General features: G+C 46.4%; 1 protein-coding gene across 1 annotated transcript in view; it reads left to right on the forward strand.

Moving 5' to 3' along the window:
- The window catches only part of LOC144141072 (uncharacterized), a 46,676-nt gene extending 22,513 nt beyond the window's left edge, over positions 1 to 24,163 (forward strand). The window contains exon 5 of the mRNA XM_077672582.1: positions 18,702 to 24,163. Within this exon, the coding sequence (XP_077528708.1) occupies positions 18,702 to 19,451 (750 nt within the window). The 3' untranslated portion in view covers positions 19,452 to 24,163. The remainder of the gene's footprint in view (positions 1 to 18,701) is intronic.
- Positions 24,164 to 24,616: the final 453 nt, after the last annotated feature.

Genomic DNA, 24,616 nt, shown 5'->3' on the forward strand with positions numbered 1-24,616 from the left:
GACAAGTTTCACAAGAGTGTCTTCCCCTACAGCTCACAGTCCGCTTGGGTTTATCGAATGGTGGGAACTTTAAGCTTAGCATCAAGGCAAATATTTGGTCGCTGCTATCACTACAACTGCGAATGACTATCCCTAACACAGTTTTTCACCACACTCTCATCCCCTTTGTCGCATGTGGAGCTTTATTTTCACGGCGACTGCCATTTCAGCGATCGGTGTTGTGTTGACTCTTGCATGCAGGTAGCGCCGTCGTTCGGCCTCTCGCTGCATTTTATTCTCTGACAGGTGCTGGTACCAGGTTTCTCGCCAGACTTTGCGGCCAGTCGGTGTAGAGAAGTGTAGGCTTGGCACCATGGCACAAATTTTATCACCGGACAAGTTTCACAAGAGTGTCTTCCCCTACAGCTCACAGTCCGCTTGGGTTTATCGAATGGTGGGAACTTTAAGCTTAGCATCAAGGCAAATATTTGGTCGCTGCTATCACTACAACTGCGAATGACTATCCCTAACACAGTTTTTCACCACACTCTCATCCCCTTTGTCGCATGTGGAGCTTTATTTTCACGGCGACTGCTATTTCAGCGATCGGTGTTGTGTTGACTCTTGCATGCAGGTAGCGCCGTCGTTCGGCCTCTCGCTGCATTTTATTCTATGACAGGTGCTGGTACCAGGTTTCTCGCCAGACTTTGCGGCCAGTTGGTGTAGAGAAGTGTAGGCTTGGCACCATGGCACAAATGTTATCACCGGACAAGTTTCACAAGAGTGTCTTCCCCTACAGCTCACAGTCCACTTGGGTTTATCGAATGGTGGGAACTTTAAGCTTAGCATCAAGGCAAATATTTGGTCGCTGCTATCACTACAACTGCGAATGACTATCCCTAACACAGTTTTTCACCACACTCTCATCCCCTTTGTCGCATGTGGAGCTTTATTTTCACGGCGACTGCCATTTCAGCGATCGGTGTTGTGTTGACTCTTGCATGCAGGTGGCGCCGTCGTTCGGCCTCTCGCTGCATTTTATTCTCTGACAGGTGCTGGTACCAGGTTTCTCGCCAGACTTTGCGGCCAGTCGGTGTAGAGAAGTGTAGGCTTGGCACCATGGCACAAATTTTATCACCGCTTTCAAAATCAACTTGTATCACAATCCCCGGCACAATTTTTCACCACACTGTCATCCACTCTTGTGCATATTTACCTTCTTTTTCGCAATTGCGGTGGTTCTGGACAGCGGGAACGAGCGGTTGCCGCTGTGGCCTGCGGAACTCGTGCCGCCTCGCGGGCTGTATCTGCCCCCCACCCCTTCCTCCCATTCCTTTCTTTTATAATTGTTTCCTTTTCTTTGCCTTTCTTGCGTTTGACGTGGATATATGTCTACTCTATTTGTTCGCCGTTCCTTTTTTTTTTTCTTAAGTCTCCCGCTTTTTTGTTGTTGTTATTATTGTTGGGTCATGCACGGCCATCGTGTGGGCAGAGCACTTCCGCACGCAGAAATGACTTATTGCTTTACAGCTGAATGAATTTTTAGCTAACGAAGCACGAAATCTGCATGCTTAGCTTAGCTGTTGTCATAGCCCACAGTGTTGATCGAAAAAACGAGCAAAACGTCTAGGGAACGATGGTGCTCTAAATTTTCTAAACCCCTGATAATAATAAATCATAAACTTGTGGCACCACCATATTTGTTTGATCTTGTTGCTTTGTGTAAGAAGCACAGAGCACCCGACAACATGGTCGGCCCGGACTACTGGTGAAGGCTGTGCAGTAGCTGCTTGGTTTGGAAATCTTTACTATCTAGGCGTTTCTTTAGGGAATCACTCAAAAACATATCAGCAGTATGGCTAAAAGCACGCAGGGAGGCAACTCAAGGCAGTAACGATTAATGAAGTTAAGATTGCACACCTGGGTAATTCGGAACTTCGCCAAGAAAACTGCGAAACAACGAACGGGCGGCGCATGTCACTTGCTGTCTTCCAAATGTGACGTTACTTCCGGTCGCTGCTTTCCGATTTCTCACTCTTCTGGTGGTGAGAAGTGAGCCTTGTCCTGACTCTGACAACTCGTGGTACAAGTTGAAAGGGTCAACTGTATTTTTGAATGCTATTGTCCTCAAGGTAACAACGCAGAGAAAAAATTTACAGGCATGAACTGACCAATGTAGTAATAGTGAAAAATAAATTTTTACTCAATTTTTAAAGCACTTCAGTTGTCCTTTTAGTCTGCTTACACGTCTTAATCCCCACTATCGTGGTAGTGACTCTTCTTAGTTTGCACTTCATGTCTACCCGCCGTGGTGGCTCAGTGGCTAAGGCGTTGTGCTGCTGAGCACGAGGTTGCGGGTTCAATTCCCAGCCGCGGCGGCCGCTTTTTTGATGAAGGCGAAACGCAAAAACGCCGGTGTGTTCGAGATTTCGGTGCACGTCCGAAATCCGGAGCCCTCTACTACGGCGCGCTTCATCACCTGCATTGAGTCGGCATGTTACACCCTACAATGAATCAATCAAATGCCAGGTATGAGCACTCCGCTAGGTTTTGTAAGCGCACAAAACCGATTTACATAGTAGTGTATAGCTATAGCATGACCACCTGAGGAAACGCTGCTTACGGACACACTGTACTTTCTGGGGACACTTAAGTCTGCTTAGGTGCTTTGCCTCGTGCACTGTTGTGACGGGCACCTTTTATATATACATCCACATATCAACACAGCAGCTACACTATTCAACTGTCCGTAATTCACCTTAACCCCCTTCGTTCATCCTAATCCACCATAAACCATCTTCATCCACCTTAGTCATACTGTAATCCACCTTAATCCCTACCTCGATGCATCTTGATTCTTATCAACCTATCCTAATCCATTTTATTCCCACCTTACTAAGGATTACTATCAATCTACTCAACGTTTCAATCCACTGTAATCCATCCTAATTCATCCTACTCCACCTCAATCCCACGTTACCAGTCATTACTATCAATCTCTAATCCACATTCAGTTAACCCTGGATAATCAATAATCGTGCCTTATACATGGTAGGCATGCCTTGGTTTGCTTCTGGCATTGCTTGGTTCGCTTGGGTTTCTTGAGTCATTTGTCCCGACGTAGGGGTCATTCAAGGTTAGCCTTTCCAGGCGTTTGCCTAAATAATACATGGTTTAGTGCAAGTCATAGCAAAGAAGAGGCAGTGTAAAATGAGGTACATTGTGCTGTTCAATGTTTCCTACTTGCCCTCTGTCTTTGTGCTACGTTGCCTGCAGTGCAACTCTGATGTTTTGAATTATTGCATGTATTGAACCTCGTGAATGTCTTCAATATTTGGGGGGATTGTTTCTGTTATTTGTTGAGCAGAAGTGTGCAAATATTCAAAGCGAATAATTTTATATTCGATTTGTCTACGAATCGAATACAGGCTACGCTCATTGCAGCGGATCTGGCAACAATGGACTTCTGGTTACAATAGACCATTTCTGTTTATTTGTTTGGTCACCATGCATATTTTAAGTGGAGCCAACTCTATTAAAGGAGCCATGAAGAGAAAACACAAGTTTGGTTCATTCAAAAGATTGTCTCGTTAGAATCATACTGACACCACTTTTAACGTAAACTTCGCTCAAATAAGCTACATAATTAGGAAAAACGGGAATGGTCATGCGACCCACCAGCTCATTTCCCGGAACAGAACCTGTGATGTCACATGAGCTAAGCTCTGCGATTGGCGGAGGCTGGCAGAAGCAGACGCAAATTAGGTAGAGCTTACAAACTAGACGAACGAGCGATTTGCGCTTAAATTTAGGGCACATTCTTTACAAAGCAATAAGAATGATGGGACAAACAGTGGAAGTTACTAAAGCACATGTAAACATAGAAGTACTGATGCGTTCTGCTGTTCGTACTGCGCACAGCATGCTTTGGTTTAGCTGCACAGCACTACGGTGCTTGGGGTTGTCTCAGACGACACTGGCCGATTGACGCAAGCAACGGTGTCTTACGTGACCCCATTTGTCGAGCGAGCACTGTTTCAGGGAACGAATATTTTCTCCCAGAACAAAAACAAGCCAGGTTTAAATGCGGGCAAAAACAAACCAAACGCTTGCCACGGTATGGTGGCGCCATCTAGGTAACGGAACGTAAAGAAACGCGGGAACAAACCTACACCGCTGTACAGGGTGGAGACAACCTTTGAATGGTCCCGTGCCGCCGCAATTGGGCCAACGGGCTCAACACGTTTCGTTTTTTCGATGTCACCCGTTTCGATGCCACCCGTTCTAGTTGTCCATCGTCGTCCTCAACGCTTTTCGTTTCCCACGAGACCTAGCAACGCGAAACAGACAATATGATTCAAACTTCTTCAGTAAACCGCGTTGCGGCGATAATTTTAGCGCGGTTTTGACACAATGACTTGCTTCGGCGGCGAGCGAGCAACTGAACATGGCGGCGCCAGCGTTACGTGTCTCTACCCTGTACGGCGGATGCGTGAATGAAGGTATTCTAGGCTGCAGAGCGGTCGGTTCCTGTGATGTCACTTGGGACCACGAAAACGCAAGATTGAGCGGGAAAATCAAAATTTTAACCTAAATTGTTTAATTTCTCAGTGAATAAAGCACTGTTTGTATCCGGACAAGCGCTGGGGGCACTATAAAACACGAAATCTTTCGAATAAAACCAACTTGCATTTTCTCTTCATGGCTCCTTTAAAGACGGGTGAATATTCAGTGTTGTCAAATATTCAATCAAATCGCTCTCTATCTGTTTGCTTCGATCCGAATGCAGGTATTCAATATTTTTTAATTATTCAGCGCTCCCGAATAGGCAGCCAAAAGCCAAGATTTTCGATCAAGCCTTTTGAGATGCCATTCCCAGGCTTGTCGAAAGACCCCGCCAATGTAGACATTTCTATCATCAGTGCCAAGTCATGCCTTGCCTAGAAGTTCGACAACCTTGAGGCCGCCATCACACTTTCCGTTCAACAACAACACAGCTGGAACAATACAGCTGCGAACAAAGCGGCACCAATCCGGTGAACTTGTAATGCTAATTCGGTATCGAATTTGTGGAAAACAGTTCAAAATTGCGGCCTGTAGCTTGCAGTTTGGTTGGCTTTGGCCATGGATACTAGTGGCTACAATACTTTTTTTTGACCGGAGCTTCTAGGTAGCGATAAAAGCTGTGGAGCCAAATACGTGTCTTTTCTATTTCGGAGACCACTAATTGTGCTAGAATATAAATATTCTCTTGTAAGTGGACCCATCACTTTTGTATTTACATTTTTTTCAGTATCTGCTTAGAATTTAATGTAGTGAATGTGTAATTTCTGATTAAATACTCAACTGGTAATGGTTTCAGGAAATTCTGTGCCTACGTGCGTTCTAATTCTAAATCGGGTCACCATTTGCTTTTTTTTTTGCAATTTGTGATGTGTAATATTCAAACTATTCAATTCGAAATTATTTGGCCAAATCACTATTAGTTTCACATTCTCTTTGAAATCTCAAATTCACTATTTGCAGACCCTACACGCCACACATAGCAGACCCAGCTATGACAGACAATTGGCTACAATAGACTAAATTTTAGGCAAAAGTTGTTTTGACTGAATGATAATAGCAGACTTCCACAGTGCCGGTACCCGGTATGTGTTTTCCGTGTTTATTTTGGTGAGTAAACTACTGTCTGGCAACATTGTCGGCATAGAAGTCGTTGGCACAGCCAAGCCAAGCCAGTGCTGGTGGCCATTCTTTCTTTTTTCTTTTTTTTTTTTGTGACCAGCAGCAGCATAATTAATGCTGTTGAACAAGCCGAAAAAAAAAAGAAAAAGGCTGACATCACCAGAAGTACCAGCCTGTCTAAGCGGACGGTCCACTTGACCATCAAGAAAAAGGCCAGTGCCGAAAAATGCGATTCTGGTGAGATTGAACAACAGCACTTTTGAATACACGAGGTGGTGCATCCAGAGGTTGAGTCTGCCCGAGACACAGTTTTTTTTTTTCTGTAATAAAGAACTGAGGTTCAGTGAAGTTTGGCATTCAATATTCCCATGCATGCATTGTTCCCGTTCCGTTCGATGAAGAAGGTAAGAATGCCTCAAGCGGGAAGATGGTTCCCATTCATTGTGTGCAATCTGCCGCTATGTCGAGTCCAAGTGGTCTAACTTTCGATTTCACAGCCGTCCTTCATCAGATTATTTCGTATCAGCCATTTTACTGACCTGACTATGATCATTAAGCATGCGGTAGCTGCCTTGGGGGAACGTAAGGCAGTGATCTGAATTGCTTGACAAACAGTTTCAGGTAAACCAGCCTCGTCACTAAGGGTGTGGAAAGAGCCTGACTAATTCTGCTAGCCTTGACTGATTTTTATAACTGGTTAGTAAGTGCTCCTAGTTATATTCTCGCTTTATTTGTTCAGCTTAGCGTGCGTTACGACGCACTTGGCCGCATGTGCTTGGCCTTTTCCAAGTGCAGTTGCTCAGGTACGAAAAGTGCGTCATTCAATTCTTTCACCTCGCTGGACTGCTGTGCAGAGATGCTGCAGGCATGTAGGAAGTATGTATTGTCACAGCATCTTTACGCAATTCTGCTTGTATATGCCCTCCCCCCCCCTCCCCCATTCGGATACTGCGTGCTTCGGATACAGCTGTCATTTTTTCATGGATTAAGATGGTCTATTATAACAGGCGCAGACTGTAGCTCTGTTAAAATTGTAAATACTCTGAGTTTGGAAACACAAATGGACAGTTGTTACAATCAACCAGGATACACGAAATAATGTCTTGTCAAACACAAGAAATGTGCTGCTAAACACACATGTAAAATATATTCTTATGCTTGTGCGAATATTCGGACGCTTCGAATATTCGAACGAATATTACAGTATTCGAATTCGCTTCGACTCGAATTTTAAATTTTCGATATTTCGAAGTATTCGGGGTGAACGAATATCAAAACTTCGTTCAAGTTTCGGTTTCGTTAGGTAAGCCACAGTGCCATTGATATCAGTAATACATCTTGACTTCATGTGGAGCCAAGACAAGCTAAGCCGGCGACGTACAGACTCTTTCTCCCATCTTTGTTGCTCTTTCTCCAGGAACGGCCGGGCTGTTGTTTTCTGGGTTTTCTGTTCGCGAAAATGCGCCGCGCACTCCACAGGCGCGCTGGCGCCGCCGCGGAACCACCCGCATGCTGTGCGAGGCGCGGCCGGCCGCGGCAACCAGGCGGCAGCTTCGGTCGTGAAGTGGTGCGGGGCGCTGGAGCCACCACTTCTAACTGATATTTAAAATGCCGCTCAAAGCACACACGAAGTTTCTTGTGCGGTAAATGAGCTAATAATGTGGGCGAAAACGGTGATATAAAACATCATTCGCACCGCTAGAGAAAGCGCCAATGAAATATCTGCCGGGGTGCTAAGCCTAAACATCTCCGGCGGACCCAGTCAGCTGTCTCGAGCGCTTCGAAACTGCCGCCCTGAGGCGCACGCCTTCCCATTGTCGCAAATCGTCAAGCTCCTCCCACTGCCCCGCGCGTCATTTTCTGACCGAGGCACAGGCGACCGCGAGCGTGGAATCGCCAACGCGGGCGGGAAAATATCGCGTGGGCAACGCCGACGCGCACGAATTGCGTGTAAAAACGCTCCTGTAGTGAGCTTGGGCACCGTGAGTGAGGAGACGAAAGTCCAGAATTTACCGCTCGGTGACATGGAGGTTAAAAAAATGCGGAAAAACGTCACGGATTTCACCACGCGAAAATAAGAAAAGAAATAAACAACTTTTTCTAGTGCTCAGTTTTTTAGCCTGTGCTGGTTCATACGAATTTCAGATGATACGACCATTTTTCGCCGTCCCGCGAGAGTTGTATCATCGAGATTTTACTTAGAACTTTTTTATGAAGGTCCCGCCTCAGCGACAGCTGTCAGTGACACCTGACAGCTTCGAATTCGCTTCGGAAATATTCGACCCCAAGGACTATTCGCTTCGAATTCGCTTCGACCTAAAATATTACTATTCGCACAAGCCTATATAATATTCTTTATAACAAGTTTCAACTAGTGGGGCACTAAATGGGTCAAACTTTTTTTTTTTTTTTTTTGACGAATTTGCCATGGTAGTTCAGTGGCTAAGGTGTTGTGCTGTTGAGGCGAGAAGGTAGGTTTGATCCCGGCTGTGGTAGTTGCTTTTTTGATGGAGGCGAAAAGCGAAGATGCCTGTGTATTCGAGATTTCGGTGCACGTCAAAGATGCCCACGTGGCCAAAATTAATCCGGAGCCCACTACGGCACGCCTCATAGCCCAAGTCTAGCATCGGCGCATTAAACACCTAAATCTGAATTTTTTTGTGATCTCCTGCAACTGACCACCACAAACATGCGCTGGCTACTTCTCTAGCCATGACAGGCTTTCCTGCAATGCACCGAAGTTGGGCAGGCAAAGGAGCATTCACACATCAGAGAAATCTGAGAGTGGCTTCTAAGCATGTGTCTCATGTGACCCCAACATTACTGGACCTATTTCAGTTGTAAAACTTTTCCTGAAAGCGGCACACGAACATGACCGCTGTCTGTTTTCGGTCGCGTGGTGGTGCTGTTGCCATGGTCAGCCCAATTGGCAGGCTTGGCGGGCATTTGGTTATGCAGCACTCCACGCCAAACAGATAGCAGAGGGGTTGTTTTCGAGTTGGTCGCACCAGAATTTCAGCTTTTAAAATCATAGGTCAGGTTCGGAACGTACATATTTACATGCTTGACATATGAAAATTTCTGGGTTGATGGTGTGGCTGAAGGTAATGCCAGTGAGGCAATGCCAGTGAGATGGTACAGACGCTGAGAGTTGCTAGAAAACAGAGCTCCTTTCACCGGTAAAGGGCTGAGCGTGTTCATTCTGCATGCTTTGTGTATGCAGTATGACCCCAGTTTTATGTCCCCCCGTTTTATGACATCCCACTTCTATGACAGATCACCACGGTACTGGCAAACTCCTCATAGAAACAATGCATTAGAAATCCCGGTTATACAGCACTCTGGTGCATGTTGTCCGCGTCATATGACAGACGCTCGCAGGGACAAACCAGCGTTTTTCCTACCTTTTACGCCGCTTCAGTGCCTCATCCCGACCTTTATTTCTTAAACGCCAATTGACGCTGCTTGATGTGCAAAGGTAAACAGTCTGCGGTAGGCCTGACCACTTGCTGAAGAGGCTCAAGCAAGCAGGCAGGTACTTATGGGCGAGAACCTAACGTTTCAACGGCCCCACACTGCAGCAGAATGCCAACTTGCCAACCACAAAAAGTCAAAGTGCAGGTGGCTGGAAGACCACCAATTCGACGCTCCCATCTAGCCGACGAACTTAAAAACACAGTGCAACCCCATGGTGATGACCGAACACCCACTTTCCTCTCCCACTTGATCCAAGGTTCTTAATTTCACAGCACTCTCCCTCCTCCGGTTTGTTGTTTAAGGGGGCACACTGGTCTTTAACCAAAGAAGTTTATTTTGGTAGTTATGATGATGAAAATTGAGGGGTGCATGTAGTTTTTCATTCTGATTGTAGGTGTAAAATTTGGTTTTGTGTAAAATGACTACATTCAAATTTATTTGGATTTTTACATTTGATTATTTTACACCCTTTGTAAAAAAACTGCTGGAGGGATGCAGATGAACAACGTACCATTGAACTGTTCACAAATCAATGAGTGCAGTAAGACTAACGGTGTCATTCTATCTGGCCTGTAGCAGAAGTTACGACCGTTTGAAGTTTTGGCTTGGAAAGTTGGAACTAGAAAAACTAGTTTTGCCCTTCATGCCCAATCTTTGAACAGCTGTAACTTCTGCTGCAGACCAGATAGCATGATACTGTTAGGCTTGTTGCACTCCTTGATTTGTGCACACTTCACTGGTACCTTGTTCAGCTGCATCCCTCCAACAGTTTTTTTGCAAAGGCTTATTACAGAAGTCAAATATAAAAATCCAAATAAATTTGAATGTAGTCGTTTTACACAAAAACAAATTTTATATCTACAATCAAAATGAAAAACTACAAATGTCCCCCAATTTTTGATCAGAGACCCATGTGCCCCCTTAAACCGCCGCATTGCCTCATGGTCCTTTCTTTCCTCCCTTTATTGCTCTTGCCACATGATCTCTGCTTATCAGTGTCTTTCAAAGCCGCGTTGTGGCTCCACTCCTTTCTTTGCTGCCTTTTTTCCATCGCTGCCTTGTACTATCGCTCGTTCCGCTTGTCCTTGGCAGTTCCACACTCCCACCTTTTCCCCTCTCAATGTGCCATGTCTGCCTTCCCAGCTTACCTTGTGCGCACATCGTGCAGGGCTGGCGGGCTAGCGCAGATGTCTAAGAGGGGAGGAGGGCGCAAAGTAGCTATTTTTCTTTAGAAAGTTATGATTTCAGCTAAGGGTTTGCAAATTAGGCGAGAACGCGCTAAATATATCAGGGTCTGCACCACGTTATACTCTAGGGTATTTTTTCCTTTTGTGTTTTCTTCACATCAACACTTTTTTTTTTATTTCTGTGAAGTCTGTCAGGTTTAGTTACGCAATGCATTGGACTCCCTTGTTTAGTTTCTTTTCCTCTCAATTTCTTTCCCTCGTAGTTCCTCCTAGCTTTTTTTTTTGTCTAGAACCTTCTTTGGGGTAGAATGAAGGTAAACTTTTAATAGTGTATGTGCCAAAGGGACCATTTTGCCTATCTGTGGTCGTCTCTGGGCTGTTTCTCATAACTCTGATGGTGTTGTAGTATCATGAACATTTATTTGTCATTTGTCTGAAGTCTAGTACCACGTAGCTATTCCAAGCATCACTTATCTCTAGTTTTCTTTTGGGTATTGCTCTGTCAGCTGCTATGTTTTAATTATGAGAACCTAATGAAAAAGTAGTCGGCTTACAGTTAAAGAAATGTCTGGTAAGAAGGATTTTAATTTTTTTGTGTGTCTGCTTACAAAAATTACAAATTCAAAATAAATTACATTTGACCCTACAAATCTACTCCCAAACAGACTTGCAGTGCTCCTAAACTATTTGGTGCTCCAAAGCTGCTCCCAAACTCCCCCTTTATTGCTTCAGGCTGCTCAAATATGGCATCATTCCTGCTGCCTGAGCTGCTTCGTAAGCTTTCACCCCAGTTGATAAGAATGTTTGGATATCTACTGATATACCGTAAAATTCCGAGCAAGCTCCCCCCCCCTCAGCAAGGCGGAATTACCGGCAAAGTGAAGGGGGGCCGCTATCCCGGAACGGCACCAAAATTCAAGATGGCGGCGACAATTGTTTTTACCCTCCATGGTTTTTACGAAAAAAAAAAAACCGCAGTGCGCGTGGTTTTAAACTTTCATTAGGAAGATTAACTTTATTATGCAAAAGATGTTACTGTTACCGTATTTATTCGAATATAGGTCGACCTTTTTTTTCCGAAAATGTGCTTAAAAATTGAGGGTCGACCTATATTCATGACCGAAGAACCTCGACCTATAGTCGTGATCAAAAATGGCAAGCGCACCGAGCGATCCGTTTCTCTGTCGCGCCCGGCGCTCCTCAATTTTAAGGCGGCAGCGCGGAGCATCTAGAACACAGACAGGCAAGAAAATAAAGGAAAAAATAACAAAACAATCAGCGTAAGAAAACCACCCACAGTCACTGCCGGCTATCGCGCATTACCTGCGGCCGAACCGGACACGAGCGAGCTGACGAACTGGCTAGAGAGCCAGATTGGCTTGGCTTGGTGTCTTCGGAGCCGCGGTAGCGGCTAGCGTGAGGTGGGGGTAAAGGTGACTTTCGCCACCTAGCGTAGCCACCTCGTGAACGGAACGGCGTTGCCTGCTTCGCTCGCTGTCTCTACTATCTCCCGTTCTCCGTTTCATGCGCTTTCTTTGTGTTTGCTTCGTTGTGATTTCCACACACAATGTTTTTCTCGTGCGCATTTCGCGATGTCACGTCGGACTTTAAGCGGCGGGTGAGCCTGTTTGCTGAGAACTTGAACAACTGCGCCGCTCAGCGAGAGTTAGTCGTTAATGAAAAGCTGATGAGGGGATGGCGGAAACATAACAGCGGGACGAACTTTTTGCTTGTAGGGGACTGCGTCGTGTGTTCGTGGCCCTACAATTGGGAGGCACGATGCTGTCGAGAAAAAACTCCAGCTGCACGTGGAAGAGGAGCGTGCGAAAGGACACCGAGTGTCCTGCGAAGATATTCAGACCAAAGCTCAACAGTTAGCGCTGCGAGGTGGTATTGGCCGTTCAGCCTTCAAAGCCCGTCGGGGTTGGGGGTGCGTAATGAACTGCGGCGCATGCTGCGCAAGTTCCGACGACGACGCAGTGTGTGGCTTCGACCGGTGAGGTGACCGCGTTGTAAATAAATGGGAGTTTTAAAAAGTTTCCTCAAGTTTTTTCTTAAAAGTATGGGTCGACCTATAATCGAATATATATATTTTTTTCGGCGACTTCAATTTTTAGGGGGTCGACCTATATTCGTGCTCGGCCTATTTTCAAATGAATACGGTAGTTACTTTGGAAACCATTGGAAAACTTAGCAGCAAAAAAAAAAGTTCGCAGCACTCTGCTGCCTCAGTCTTCGGGTGCCACGGCTTGTTCTTACTGCTGTTCGTCACTTTCGAAACCATCGAAAGGCTCCTCAGAGTCTGTAGCCAAAAACAGTTCAGCGCACTCGTTTTCCAGTCCGCCCCGGTCTTCTGGCACCACGGCTCCGACATCTGCCAGCCCGCCGTGCAGGTCGCCGTCCTCGGAGCCATCGATTGCGTTTGCAATGCCGCACCCCTTGAAGCAGCGCGCCACAAGGACCTGCTGCCGCGACGGCTTCTTAAAGTTGGCTTTTAACGTCATTTCGCCATCGCAGGAAGTTCGCGGAAGTCGGGAAGGCGCTTAATGCTTCCGCAGATTCCTCGGGCGTCCTCTGGCTCTCGTTCATAGCGTGGCACATTGCAACGCCGAACCGCTGCTTCCAAACCTGCTTATGTAGTGGCTGGAAGCTACAAAGTTACCTCACTGCATGCTGTTTGCTATTTTCACAGCCTCTTCAGACAGCAGCTGGTTGCTAACGGCGCGTCCCGCGTTTCTTTCGTGCTCTAAGAACTCGAACAGCGTATCGTCCACGTACTCGCTGAACACTGGGGTGCCGTTGCTTAGCTTCCGTCGAAGTTTTGCTTTTCCGAAGTTTTGCTGCGGGAGATTGTCAAAATTCTTCACCTATTCACGTATGCGCTTTCGGTCGAGCTTGAACTGTCGGGAGGTCTGGTGCACGTTTTTCCGTGCTCTCGGTATCATCGGATCACCTCAATTTTCTTTGCAACTGTGTAGGAATGCATGACCTACCACTGCCAAAACAAAGAAACAAATGGCGTGTAGCGTTCGGTTGAAGCAGAGTGGATTGGATTCTTAGACTGGCTCCAGCAAGCCAGTGTTGCCTGCACGTGGTGCGTGATAACTGCGTGGAGGGAGGGGGAGCGCTTTCTCGGAATGGCACGGAAATTTGAAATTAGCACTGAAGTGATGGGGGGGCGCTTGCACGGGTGGGGGCGCTTGCTCGGAATTTTACGGTAGTCAGAGAAGCCCCGGTTTTCTGACCAAATGATATGGCGTGAAGTCTTCACTTTTTTTTAAAGACGATAGTCTTTCTTGGGCTACTTAAACCCAGAAATTTTGGTCTGTCTGTATGTCTGTGTGTCTGTATGTCTGTCCGTCTGTCTGTCTGTGACTCGATTCAGCCACCCGGCCAAAGCAAAACAATGCCTGCGCAACAGTCTTATATAGTCACAGCTAAATCTACCCGTCTTGGTCCGGTGTAATGTTCATACTTGTCAACATTGTTGAAGAAGAACAAGACATTACGTAAATATGAGACAACAAATCAATACAAAAGTGATATTTGCAGTGTTCCTTTATAAAAATTCAAACATGCCTGACTTTTGCGAAATTAAATACTTCATCCACTGCAGAAAAAGAATTTACTCCGCCGTCGCCTGCTGTCGCCAGCGCCACTATAGCTTCTGGCGCCATTTTAAGAAATCAACCGGCAACAGTTACGAAGGTTCCACTAGATAGGTTCCACGTTCTGCTTGCAACGCACGTGGAGTAGGGAAACGCGGTTCTATAAACGTTGAAGTAGGGTGCCTCGATTAACGCGCGTCTTCGCCGTACGGCAGCGTTCGCATCGAGACACCCGGTTTGGAGCAGTGGAACGCGGGAAATTTAAAATGATTTAAGCAAACCTTTGGTGTCTTTACCTTGGGAGGAGCGCGACGCAAGAGGAACAACATGAGAGGTGAGCGGTAAAGCGAAGGGAGGCATTTACTTGGCAAAAGTCGATAAAGACTATCGTGTTTTGACGACATTTGCAACGAAATGGGGCAGATACGCGGCCAATTTTTTTTTTTTAACCTGCGATTTTTTTGATACAGTCAAACCTGGTTATATCAAACTCGCAAAAAAATACCTTTCAGTTTGATATAGGGCATAATTAGATAGCGTGCTCAATGTGTGGATGCCATAAAAGTGCATTCTCTGTATAAAAACACTTCATTGATAAAACTGCCTTACGTTTGCATGAAATAGTATTGTAACTTCTACTATTGAGCAAATTCACAGCCTGCGACAGTACACACTCCTCTGCATTGCCTAAAGAGTCGGTACAGCTGAAGCCGCAACCTTCCACGTTTGCGTAGCAGTGAGTGCACCAGTAACCTTGGAGGTTTGGGCAAATGATCATCATTGCTTGCTCCTGCTTTCACTTGAGCCTGGTACGATGTTGGCAATGCAGTCTTCCAAACTCTCCCGTGGTCCAGATACCATCATCCATGCTCACAAACTCCTGGAACGTTGATTGGGCCACGGCGTCTGGAAATTCTGAGGGCTCACTTTACACTTCGGCAACACTGACAATGACTTTGTGGCACTCCTCGGTATTTTCAAAGTCGTCACCAACTTGCACAAGCTGAAGCAGTTTCGGGTGGACCCGCCGCGGTGGCCCAGTGGCTAAGGCGTTGCGCTGCTGAGCACGAGGTCGCGGGTTCGGTTCCCGGCCGCGGCGGCCGCTTTTCTGATGGAGGCGAAAAGCAAAAACGCCCGTGTGTACGAGATTTCGGCGCACGATAAAGATCCCCAGGTGGTCATAATTAATCCGGAGCCCTCCACTACGGCGCGCCTCATCGCCTGCGCTGCGTCGGCGCGTTAAACCCTACAATCAATCAATCAAGTTTCGGGTGGTTTCTTTCGGCAGTGAAGCTGCTTAGCAAATCGTTATTTTTCGTTTCCGCAGTTAAAAATGCAAAGAAAATGCCTAGCAAACCCGCTTAGGGATATTGGCCAAGAATGCTGAGCATACCCACTAAGGGAGATGGGCCAAGATTGGCCAAAAAATATATCCAACATCGCCGTAATCGTGGCAACACTTCTTCGGAATGAGAAAGACACATCATAGTGTATGCCCCTCAAAGATGAAGTCCAGTGATTATCACTTCCAAAAAAAAAAAAATGACAGAAGCTCGCATTTCTACCAGCAATGATGAAGTAAAGGTCGTTGGGCAGTGAAGAAGAAGCAAATAGGCTGCAATCGTGGACATAAACCTTTGTGATGGTCGTGCAGGTTCTGCACAGCTTCGCTACCCTTAAGTCTTGCGCGTTAGTGTGAGCTGCCTTTTTTTTTTTGCTACATCTTCCCAGGTCCTACTCCAAGCAGGCCAATCTTGAGCTCCCTGCCGACACGAACAATCTGTGCCTTATTCTTCAACATTTTGCCGAAATTGCTCTTGGGAATGTTTTGGACCGTGGGAACGTCCGAGTTCTCACCGGGTTCAGATCCTTTTATGATTGCCAGCTCACGGCGAAAAGCAGATTATTCTGCTTTGGACTGGCCAGAGCCACTAAATAAACCCTTCTTAGTGACACCAGCACTAGCCATCACAGCTACAGTGCAGAAGAAAGCCCACTAGTGGAAACGGTGCAAATACAACAAACGAAACAAGCGTGGTAAAAACTTGCCTGTGATTGGCTGTATAAGCAAGCGCTGCAGGCTTGCTTAGACAGCCAATCACAGGCAAGCCGTCGACACCCTCCGTGCAAAAAACGATCCGCCGATACCCAGATCATTTTTTTGCACGGGGGGTGTCGACGACCTGCCCTACATGGCATGGTGGTGCAGCCATAATATGGAGAATGAGGGGGAAAAGCCGCTCCTGAAAAACCGGGCTGAGCTACTTTTAGGGAATACCAAAGGGTGTCTCCTCCACTGTGCGGGAAAGCCAACTTGAGGAAGGGGGGGTGGGGAAGCACTTCAGTGGCAGTTGATGTTCTATGCATTGGAAGTCATGGCTATGTTCGATGTAACAGCAATTTTCGCTCTATATTCTTATTGTAAATACGTATACTGCATTTCCGAAGTAGTCTGATATAGATGTTCTATGCATTGGAAGTCATGGCTATGTTCGATGTAACAGCAATTTTCGCTCTATATTCTTATTGTAAATACGTATACTGCATTTCTGAAGTAGTCTGATATAGATGTTCTATGCATTGGAAGTCAGGGCTATGTTCGATGTAACAGCAATTTTCGCTCTATATTCTTATTGTAAATACGTATACCGCATTTCTGAAGTAGTCTGATATACAGGATAATTTGCTGTAAATGGGCTCAATATAGTCGGGTTTGACTGTATTTGTTAAACTGCCCTGTTTTGTTACCACGTTAGATTACCAATTCAACCGGTTGTCCATTTTTTTGTTACTCCTTTCCTTCCAATATATTTCAGATGTGGCGAGTAAGGATTGTTGTTGCAAATGTATATCACCACTGAGCTTTTGATTGTGGAAACTTAAAGGCCTTTATGACGACAATACAGTTGTTCACTTAAGAGGTCAAGCACTTCACTCCTGATTACAGTCTTGCTGAACCAACAAAGATGTGTCAGCCAATTGCATTCGAACCCCGATTCTATGAAACCAGATTTTACAAATTGCTCGAAGTATGAACATATTCAGATTTTTCCATCAGTTTCCTATAGCATGAATGCATCTTCGATTTTATAAAGTCCTGATTATACGGAGTAATTTGTGAATCCCGATGACTGCGGTAAATCCAGGTTAAACTGTATTCTCTTCTAAAAGAATGAATTTCAAAGCATCTAGTACTTCTTTGTTCCTGACTGTGCTGTGAAAAAAATGAAAGCTGTTCCACTCAATGTGAAAGCTGTTAAAAGTGCAGAGCAGTGATTCACCATAATGGGCTGTGGTGCAGTTATCTTCTCACTCTTACCACCCATCATGCTCTTCGCCGCTTTATCTCATTCCTCTCCTGATGAATCCAACGGTGGTTTGTTCAATGCATTTCAAATTTCCCGCCTTCGCAGTGCTCGCTTGCCCCCTACCTGAAACTGCGCCTGCAGGAGTTCTGTTCCTTTTGTGCTTGCTTTTCCTCCCGCACGTGCCAGCGTTGCACTGCCACTTTTTCCCGCTTACTATCGTAAAAACCAACACAATGAGTGTTCCTAACTAAATGAACGGGGGCGCTGGCGGTTAATTACGTACATTTCGCCTCAAATGTACCGGCAGTTTTGTTTGTGCTAAATGACGAGGAGATGCATGACAAGTGCCAGGGGTTCACGAGTTTCGAACACTTATGACTATATAAACCGTGTGGCTTCCGAAGCCTCTGGGTTACGCCGCGACGACAGCACCGCTACGACGGAACGCCGTGGGGCTCTACTTGGGTGCAGCGAGCGAGCTACGACGACAAGGCGAGTCCCTAAAGTGCTCTGCACTTAGAAAAGGCAGTGTGCTCAGTGGCCAAGCCGTTTCGCTGCTGAGCCCAAGACTGCAAGTTCTATACCAGCCGTTGTGGCTGCTTTTCTGATGGAAGTGCAAAGCAAAAATGCCCGTGTATCAAGATTTTGGCATAGTTTAAAGATCTCCAGGTGGTCAAAATTAATTCGGAGCCCTCCACTACGGCGCACCTCATAATCAAGTTGTGGCTTCGGCACGTCAAACCCTATTATCAATCAAAAACAGGCAGTGTGCCATCTTTTGCTAAGGGACATGGTCTTGCATGAACCTCAATTTGAACAACTGCTGTTTGAACCTATTTAAATATAATGGGGCACTTGTGTAACTTTGTAGTTCTGGGTGTTCTATTCTTGGACGTTACAGTTTCATAGAGAAATGTCTTAGCTGTAATTTCAGAATTTAGTTGCTAACACATGTGGAATACCTCTGGCCAAGTGAGCTGCCATATTTTCTGCATCCTATGCAGTCTGTTACAAGGGCCCTTTCAAGACCCACCCTTCCTTGTTGCCGGTGTTTGCGGACACTTTAAAGGTTTATTGCCACTAATCGCTGTTTGATTTTGCTGCTTATCCGTAGAATAGCAAACACTATTTTTTGATTTTGACAGAAATTAGTCTGAATCGCACACCCACAGTTGTCTCTTATTCACAGTTTCTAATGACATAAACCAGTCCACACATGCTATATCGGTGATATCTATGAACCGTAGTTGGAAGTCCCCAAGGCAGCATCACTCCACACTTTTTCCATAGTTGCGTCGCCTATTGTCCTATGTGCTAAATCTGTCATGTTGGTCATCCATTGCGGCCATCTTTCGAATAAAGTACATTGCATTTTCCATCGCAACTGCCCCAATATGCACCGAAACTTTCCATGTGCTTTTACAGTTTCTAACATTGCTCTCATTTTGTTGCTCCAGTTGACGACCAGGTCGAAGGAGGCCCTCGCCCGCGTTGTCGAATTCAAAGAGCTCAGGCGACTCACCGTCATGTACTGTGGCGAAGACCAGCCATGCCCGTTCGAGCCCCACATGACCACCGTGCTGCAAGCCCTTTCCACCTCACTGACCCACCTGACACTGAGCTATTTCGACGACGCCAGCCTTATCACCCTCGGCCGTACCTGCCGGAACCTCCAAGGCCTCGTCCTCCGAGGAACCCACCTCATCGAAGAGGAGGACATCCCGTCGGACCTGTTTCCAAAGCTTAAGTCCCTCAGCATGGACGGCCTAATGCCGATTGAGACGTTTTACGGGGTACTCAGGGCCGTTCCGGTGCTCACGGACCTCTGCCTCGAAGGGGACGGCATCTGTGCGGCATTCCTCGCGGGACCATTGCGCGTGCACTGGGTGGCACTGCTGCGACTCCGGAAACTCACGCTGGGCACTGGGCAGCCCCTCGCAGACCTCCGCATCCTTCCGGAAGAGGTGGGCATCATGTTCAAGCTGCTGCCGTCCCTGGAGAGGTTTCGAACGGACAGCTACGATATCCGCCTCTACGTCCAGAACTTCTGCCCGCACCTGAAGCTGGCGTGGACGACGTGCACAACGTGTGCGGCGGAGTTTCCGATGGTGGACGACGAACAGGAGAAGGTCTGGCGGATGATCCACAAAGAGTTTGCGCCGGGCGAGCTGACGTGCAACACTGCAGTGCACTTCGGTAGCGCTTAGTGCAGTTGGCTTGGATTGGCTCGGCTGCACTTGACACGCCTTGGATTGCAGGTAGGCAGCAGATGATCAACAAAGAGTTTGCGCTGAGGGAGCAGACGTGCAACACTACAGTGAACTTTGGTAGCGCTTAGTGCTACCAACGTGCACTGGATCGGCTCGACTTGGATTGGCTCGGCTGCACGTAACATGCCTTGGATTGCCGGAAGACAGCGGATGATCAACAAAGAGTTTGCGCCGAGGGAGCGAACGTGCAACACTGCAGTGCACTTTGGTAGCGCTTAGTGCTACCAACGTGCACTGGATCGGCTCGATTTGGATTGGCTCGGCTGCACTTGATGCGCCTTGGTTTGCCAGAAGACGTCAGTGGAGTGCTTTGATGGGTTGGGTGACATCGTGTGTAGTGGCTGCTGCAACTTTAGATGGCACCAAACAATGTGCTTGAAGTCCTTCTCAGCACAGGTGCTTTGTTGTGCACTGCAACAAATGTTAAGACTAATTGTGTTTCCTGGTTTGGGACAACTGAGATTCAATGCTGTGGGGATTTTCCGCAGCATTTACCTATTTGCTTCGGCTGGACTGACTTGTTTGCAGATGACTCTGGGGCTGCCAGAATCTTTTGGGACAGGCATTGACGTAGTGGGGTTTGAATGAACTGATTCCAGCACTTACCATATTTACTCGAATCTAACGCGCCCTCAATTGTAATGCGCACCCGTTTTTCGCGGTCTGAAAAAAGAAAAAAACGTTATGTCCTCAATTGATGCGCACACTAGACATTTATTATTTAATATGAAAATGCAGCTTTTTCGCATTTGGAACAAGCAAGGTTTATTCCAAAGGTGGCACGAAATGAAATGTTCCGGTTATTGCCGGTAAGACAGTCACCATGACGACGGTCCGGGGCAGCGAGCTTTGTTGTTACGGGTCTCTAAGCCACTCGCTGCTGCTGCACGTGCTCCACCAGCGGGTCTTCTATTTGGGGATATCGTGCCCTCTTTGGTCTACTGAACCCTTACCCTGTCGCCTTGCTTGCGAAAATTTTCTCTTTCTGTTTGTGCCAGTCCTGCACGCAAGTCACGTGAAGCAACCTGATTTCCATGGCTTTCTGCGCACAAGATTACTTTCTTCTTAAACGCAGCATTGTGGTGAACCCACCGTGCCTTCGCAGCGGGAAATTCTATGGCGGAAAGAACAAAGGAACGCAAAAAAAGACTACACAGACAACAAAGGCAAACATGCACCGACTACGAAGCGCTGGCTATGCGTTCAGTAGTCAAGCAGCCATGTTGAAACGTCGATGGCGACACGGCGCCGCAGTTTTGAGACGTACTCAACTGTAACTCGCATGGGATTTGGGGACATTTTTCCGAGAAAAGGTGCGCGTTGGATTCGAGTAAATACGGTAGTTGACTTTTAAATGTGCTTGGAAGTATGCTTATATTGGCTTGGCCATGTACGACTTGTCATGGCCGAGTGCGTTTTTGAAACTAATTTTGACGTATGCACAGGATGCCTGTAGAATTGTACAATGTTCAAACATTTGCATGATGAGCTCAACTCCAGGTGCTGGCTGGTCTTTACTCAGCTGCAAATGACCACACACTAGCCATTGTGGTGAAGTTATCACCTGGCAGTCTTTTGGGCCAGCCATAATTTGGACTTGTGTTTTTTAAGGTTTTGGAACGGATGCTAGCAAGCACAATTGTTTGAGTGCACATATGAATTGTGTTGATCGCAAAGGCTATTTTGTTATGGATTATTGTCCTTTTTCAGCAGAGAATTCAGCATGATTGTTCTGTATATTTTGGGCATCGCCCAGTGCATCACTATGATTCAGTACTGGATCTGACATCGTTTTGAACTTTGTCCTGCTTGTTTAAGCGGTGTTGACACTGGAGCCCTCGACTGTAGCGCGCCTCATAGCCAAGGTGTAGAGTAAGCGTGTTAATTTTTTAGATTTAAAATGCTGAAGCTACGCTACGATGCTACACTACGGAATAATTGTCACCATCTGGGGACCTTAAATGTGCACCGAAGATTTTGGCACATGTTAAAGGTCTCCAGGTGGTCGAAATTAATCCAGAGCCCTTCACCGTGGTGCTGCACGAAAAGCTCAGAAATTGCAATTTTTTGCTGTTGGTATTGTTTTACAGTTTGGCTCCTTTGCTCACCAGAACAGGCTGGCTGAAGTATGGATGGCGTGTGTTGTGCGGAACACTTTTTATGTTGATCTTATCGTGCCGACAGAACGTCTGGAGAAGTGGCACATAGCAAGTGAACATCAGGGTGACGTCCCCTACTATGAAGGAAAAACGAGGTGAAATGAGTGCTTTCGACGTGTGGCAGGGATTTCTTATGTCGCTTCACCCACGTTGCTAAAACAAGTGACGTGGCAGTGTAGGCGATCGATCACGAGCACATGCAGGCAGCTGTAGCGACAGGTGTTGCTGCTCGCCAAAATGGAACTTTTATCAAAAACAAAGTTGCACATGGGGGAAAGGAGCCCATCGTATGACCAAAAATCGCATTCTGCTTGGGTACAACTTAAGAAGGATGACGGAAGTTGCCCCTGTGCCCTATCACAGCAAAGAGTGTGTTACTCCATGCGGTGCTACGAGTGCGTTACTCAGAGTATTTTGAATGTCACACAAGCCGTTTCTGTGATTTTAAAGCTGCGCCATAGCCTTGGCAACGGATCACCTGACTCGCTGTGCTGTGCTCCGCCACTGCCGCCAGCTTGGCGCATGTGCTCTCTGTAGCTGGGTCGCCGCCTGACCATGTGACTCACCGTGCGTCTCGCTAAGAGAATTGTTGTGCTCACCTAGTCAGTGCAAGCTTGGCCATGGATGAGAGCGAGGTCGGGCTGTCGCCTCCGAGTGTTGTGTGGGACCGGGAGGCTTTAATCCATTATCGGCAAGCGGTGTCTGACCACTCGGCGGATATCGGCTTCCAAGCTGCTTCACTCGCGAGGGTCCGAAATGCCAAGCGCACGAAGCTAGTGTTGGAGGCTTATGTAGAGTGAGCCGTTCAGCTTGCAAATTGCCAGAAGCAGGCCAAGCTAAACCAAGCTTTCGCTTTGCATATCCAGGGTTAGCCGAGCTGAGCCGAAGCCATTTTTATTTCAGACTTACGTCCGTATTCGGAGTCCCCCCCTCCACTCCATGTGCTCCCTCCACTCCATGTGCTCCCTCCACTCGGCCGAGGGGCGGATTCCGCAATGCTTATACATGAGAAAATCGCTTTCAAGAGTCTCCTCCACTGGAGAGAGAGTAAACTTTATTTAAAAAAAAAAGAGCCAAGTGGTCGGTTTCCTCAGTCCAGGACCCCGTTGGAGCGTCCAGCCGTCTCAGCCCGGTGAATCAGCCGAACCTGTTCTTCGGCGCTCGAGCTGGCCAGTTCTCCTTCCCACTGCTCAACTGAGGGGTTAGAAGCACCCTCCACTGGAGGCTTGATTGGAGGAAGGACTCAGAATACCAGGGTTAATCGGCTAGCACTTTACTGCAGCGACGCAAACTGCATGATAGAAATGAGATCATGCCACGAATGAAGCGCAGATCTCGATTCAAAAGACGTGTGCATCGACATCGAGGTTTGTCACTTTGGTAAAGGGATAAATTCGGGAGGTATTGCCATTGTTGACTTGGGCCCGAGTATAGGTGTCGCCTTATGCGCAGTTAGTAAAAGCAGTCATCGATATCCTTAGCGATGGTAGGCCTAAGCTTCTTCAAGCTGCTCAGACAAGGTAGTCCTCAGCTGCTCTGAGTGCTTTGAAACTGCTGCCATAGGCGTGCCCCTCTATTGGTCCAATTCGTAGAGCCTTGGCTGTGGGGTGTGATGTTTGGCGTGCTGAGACAAAAACTGTCACTGTGTGCATGCTGCAACAATGTTGCGCGGTGGTGTGGCCGAAACAATCTCGCCGCAGGGTTTTGATGTCCGTGTGGAACAGCTATGTGCTTCCCTTGTACAGGTGCCATCATAAGTAGTCAAAACAAGGATTTGTGATTAGAAAATATTTGTCTTAATGGCTTTCTGACTGCCATGACCAGTTTACACGAAGCTTTTTTTATTTGGGAGGACTACTTTAAACGTACACCAATGCACCCAGGCAGTTTCCAGAAGAATGAATTCCTGTAAATTTAAGAGTCCGTGCTTCAATTAATTTTGATGGTATCTGTACATGTTTGAAGCAATGGCAGCTGAAACTGACATTTTGGATTGTGTTGTCTGATTATTTGTCATCTGCTCAAGCATTCGAAGTGCTGTAGTGTGTTTGCTAGGCCTATAAGGTTTGATCAAACTGTTAGAAAACAAAAATTTGATGTATTATGTTAATGGCTGGTTTTTGCTAGCATTTTGCTGAATTTCATTTACAAGATGAAAAGTCTTTATTAAATAAAAATAGTGAACTTTGCCCATAATAGTTTGAGAACATTTTGGGTGTCAAAAGGATAATTATGAAGCAAGAATTGTTCATTTTTTAGATTTACGACGTTTATATTTGACAAAAAAGGCATGTTCTAACGCAAAAAATGGCACACTGCTAGAAAGAAATGCATTTCATTGACTGTCAATGTCTAAGTTTGTGTTAGATTGGTAGGTACAATGAAAAACCACATTTCTTCATTTCTGTACATGTTTCATTGCCTAATTCAAAGTTGTCCTTGTAAAATGCACTTGTTATTTCCTTGGAAATAGACTATTTTTGAGACTAATGATTATAGTGGATTTCCTTGTTTGCTCATCCTTCCAGGTAGTCTCTAACACATTGAATACTCTGAACATTGAAGACACTGAACACAGGCAATTTCTTTTCGGTTTCATGGTAAGTTGTATTGTTGATTATGAATGCTGATCGCAGTCGGCACTGTTGGAGATCAGTGTAAGCGTCCTCTACGACCCAGAACAAACTAGGCTCAGGATCCTCTCGGGAGGGTTTTTAAAGGAGCACTGACACGAAAATTTTATGTTACACTTTTATTGCTTTTATCGATGCTTAATGGTCTGGCCAACATGAAACAGCACTTCAAATACTTCAGCGCGCGATAGTTAATTACATTGAACGGCCTGAAGATCGTTTGTTTCAAATTCCCGCGCTTTCATCCCGAACGGCGCTTATGACGGACTCCCTGCCTGACCTCGCCGCTTTGTGCGGACGTCACCGGCGC

The sequence above is a fragment of the Haemaphysalis longicornis genome, unplaced genomic scaffold (genome assembly GCF_048455015.1).
Source record: "Haemaphysalis longicornis isolate Haplotype H1 unplaced genomic scaffold, Haemaphysalis longicornis Haplotype H1 scaffold_6, whole genome shotgun sequence".
Classification (NCBI taxonomy): domain Eukaryota; kingdom Metazoa; phylum Arthropoda; class Arachnida; order Ixodida; family Ixodidae; genus Haemaphysalis; species Haemaphysalis longicornis.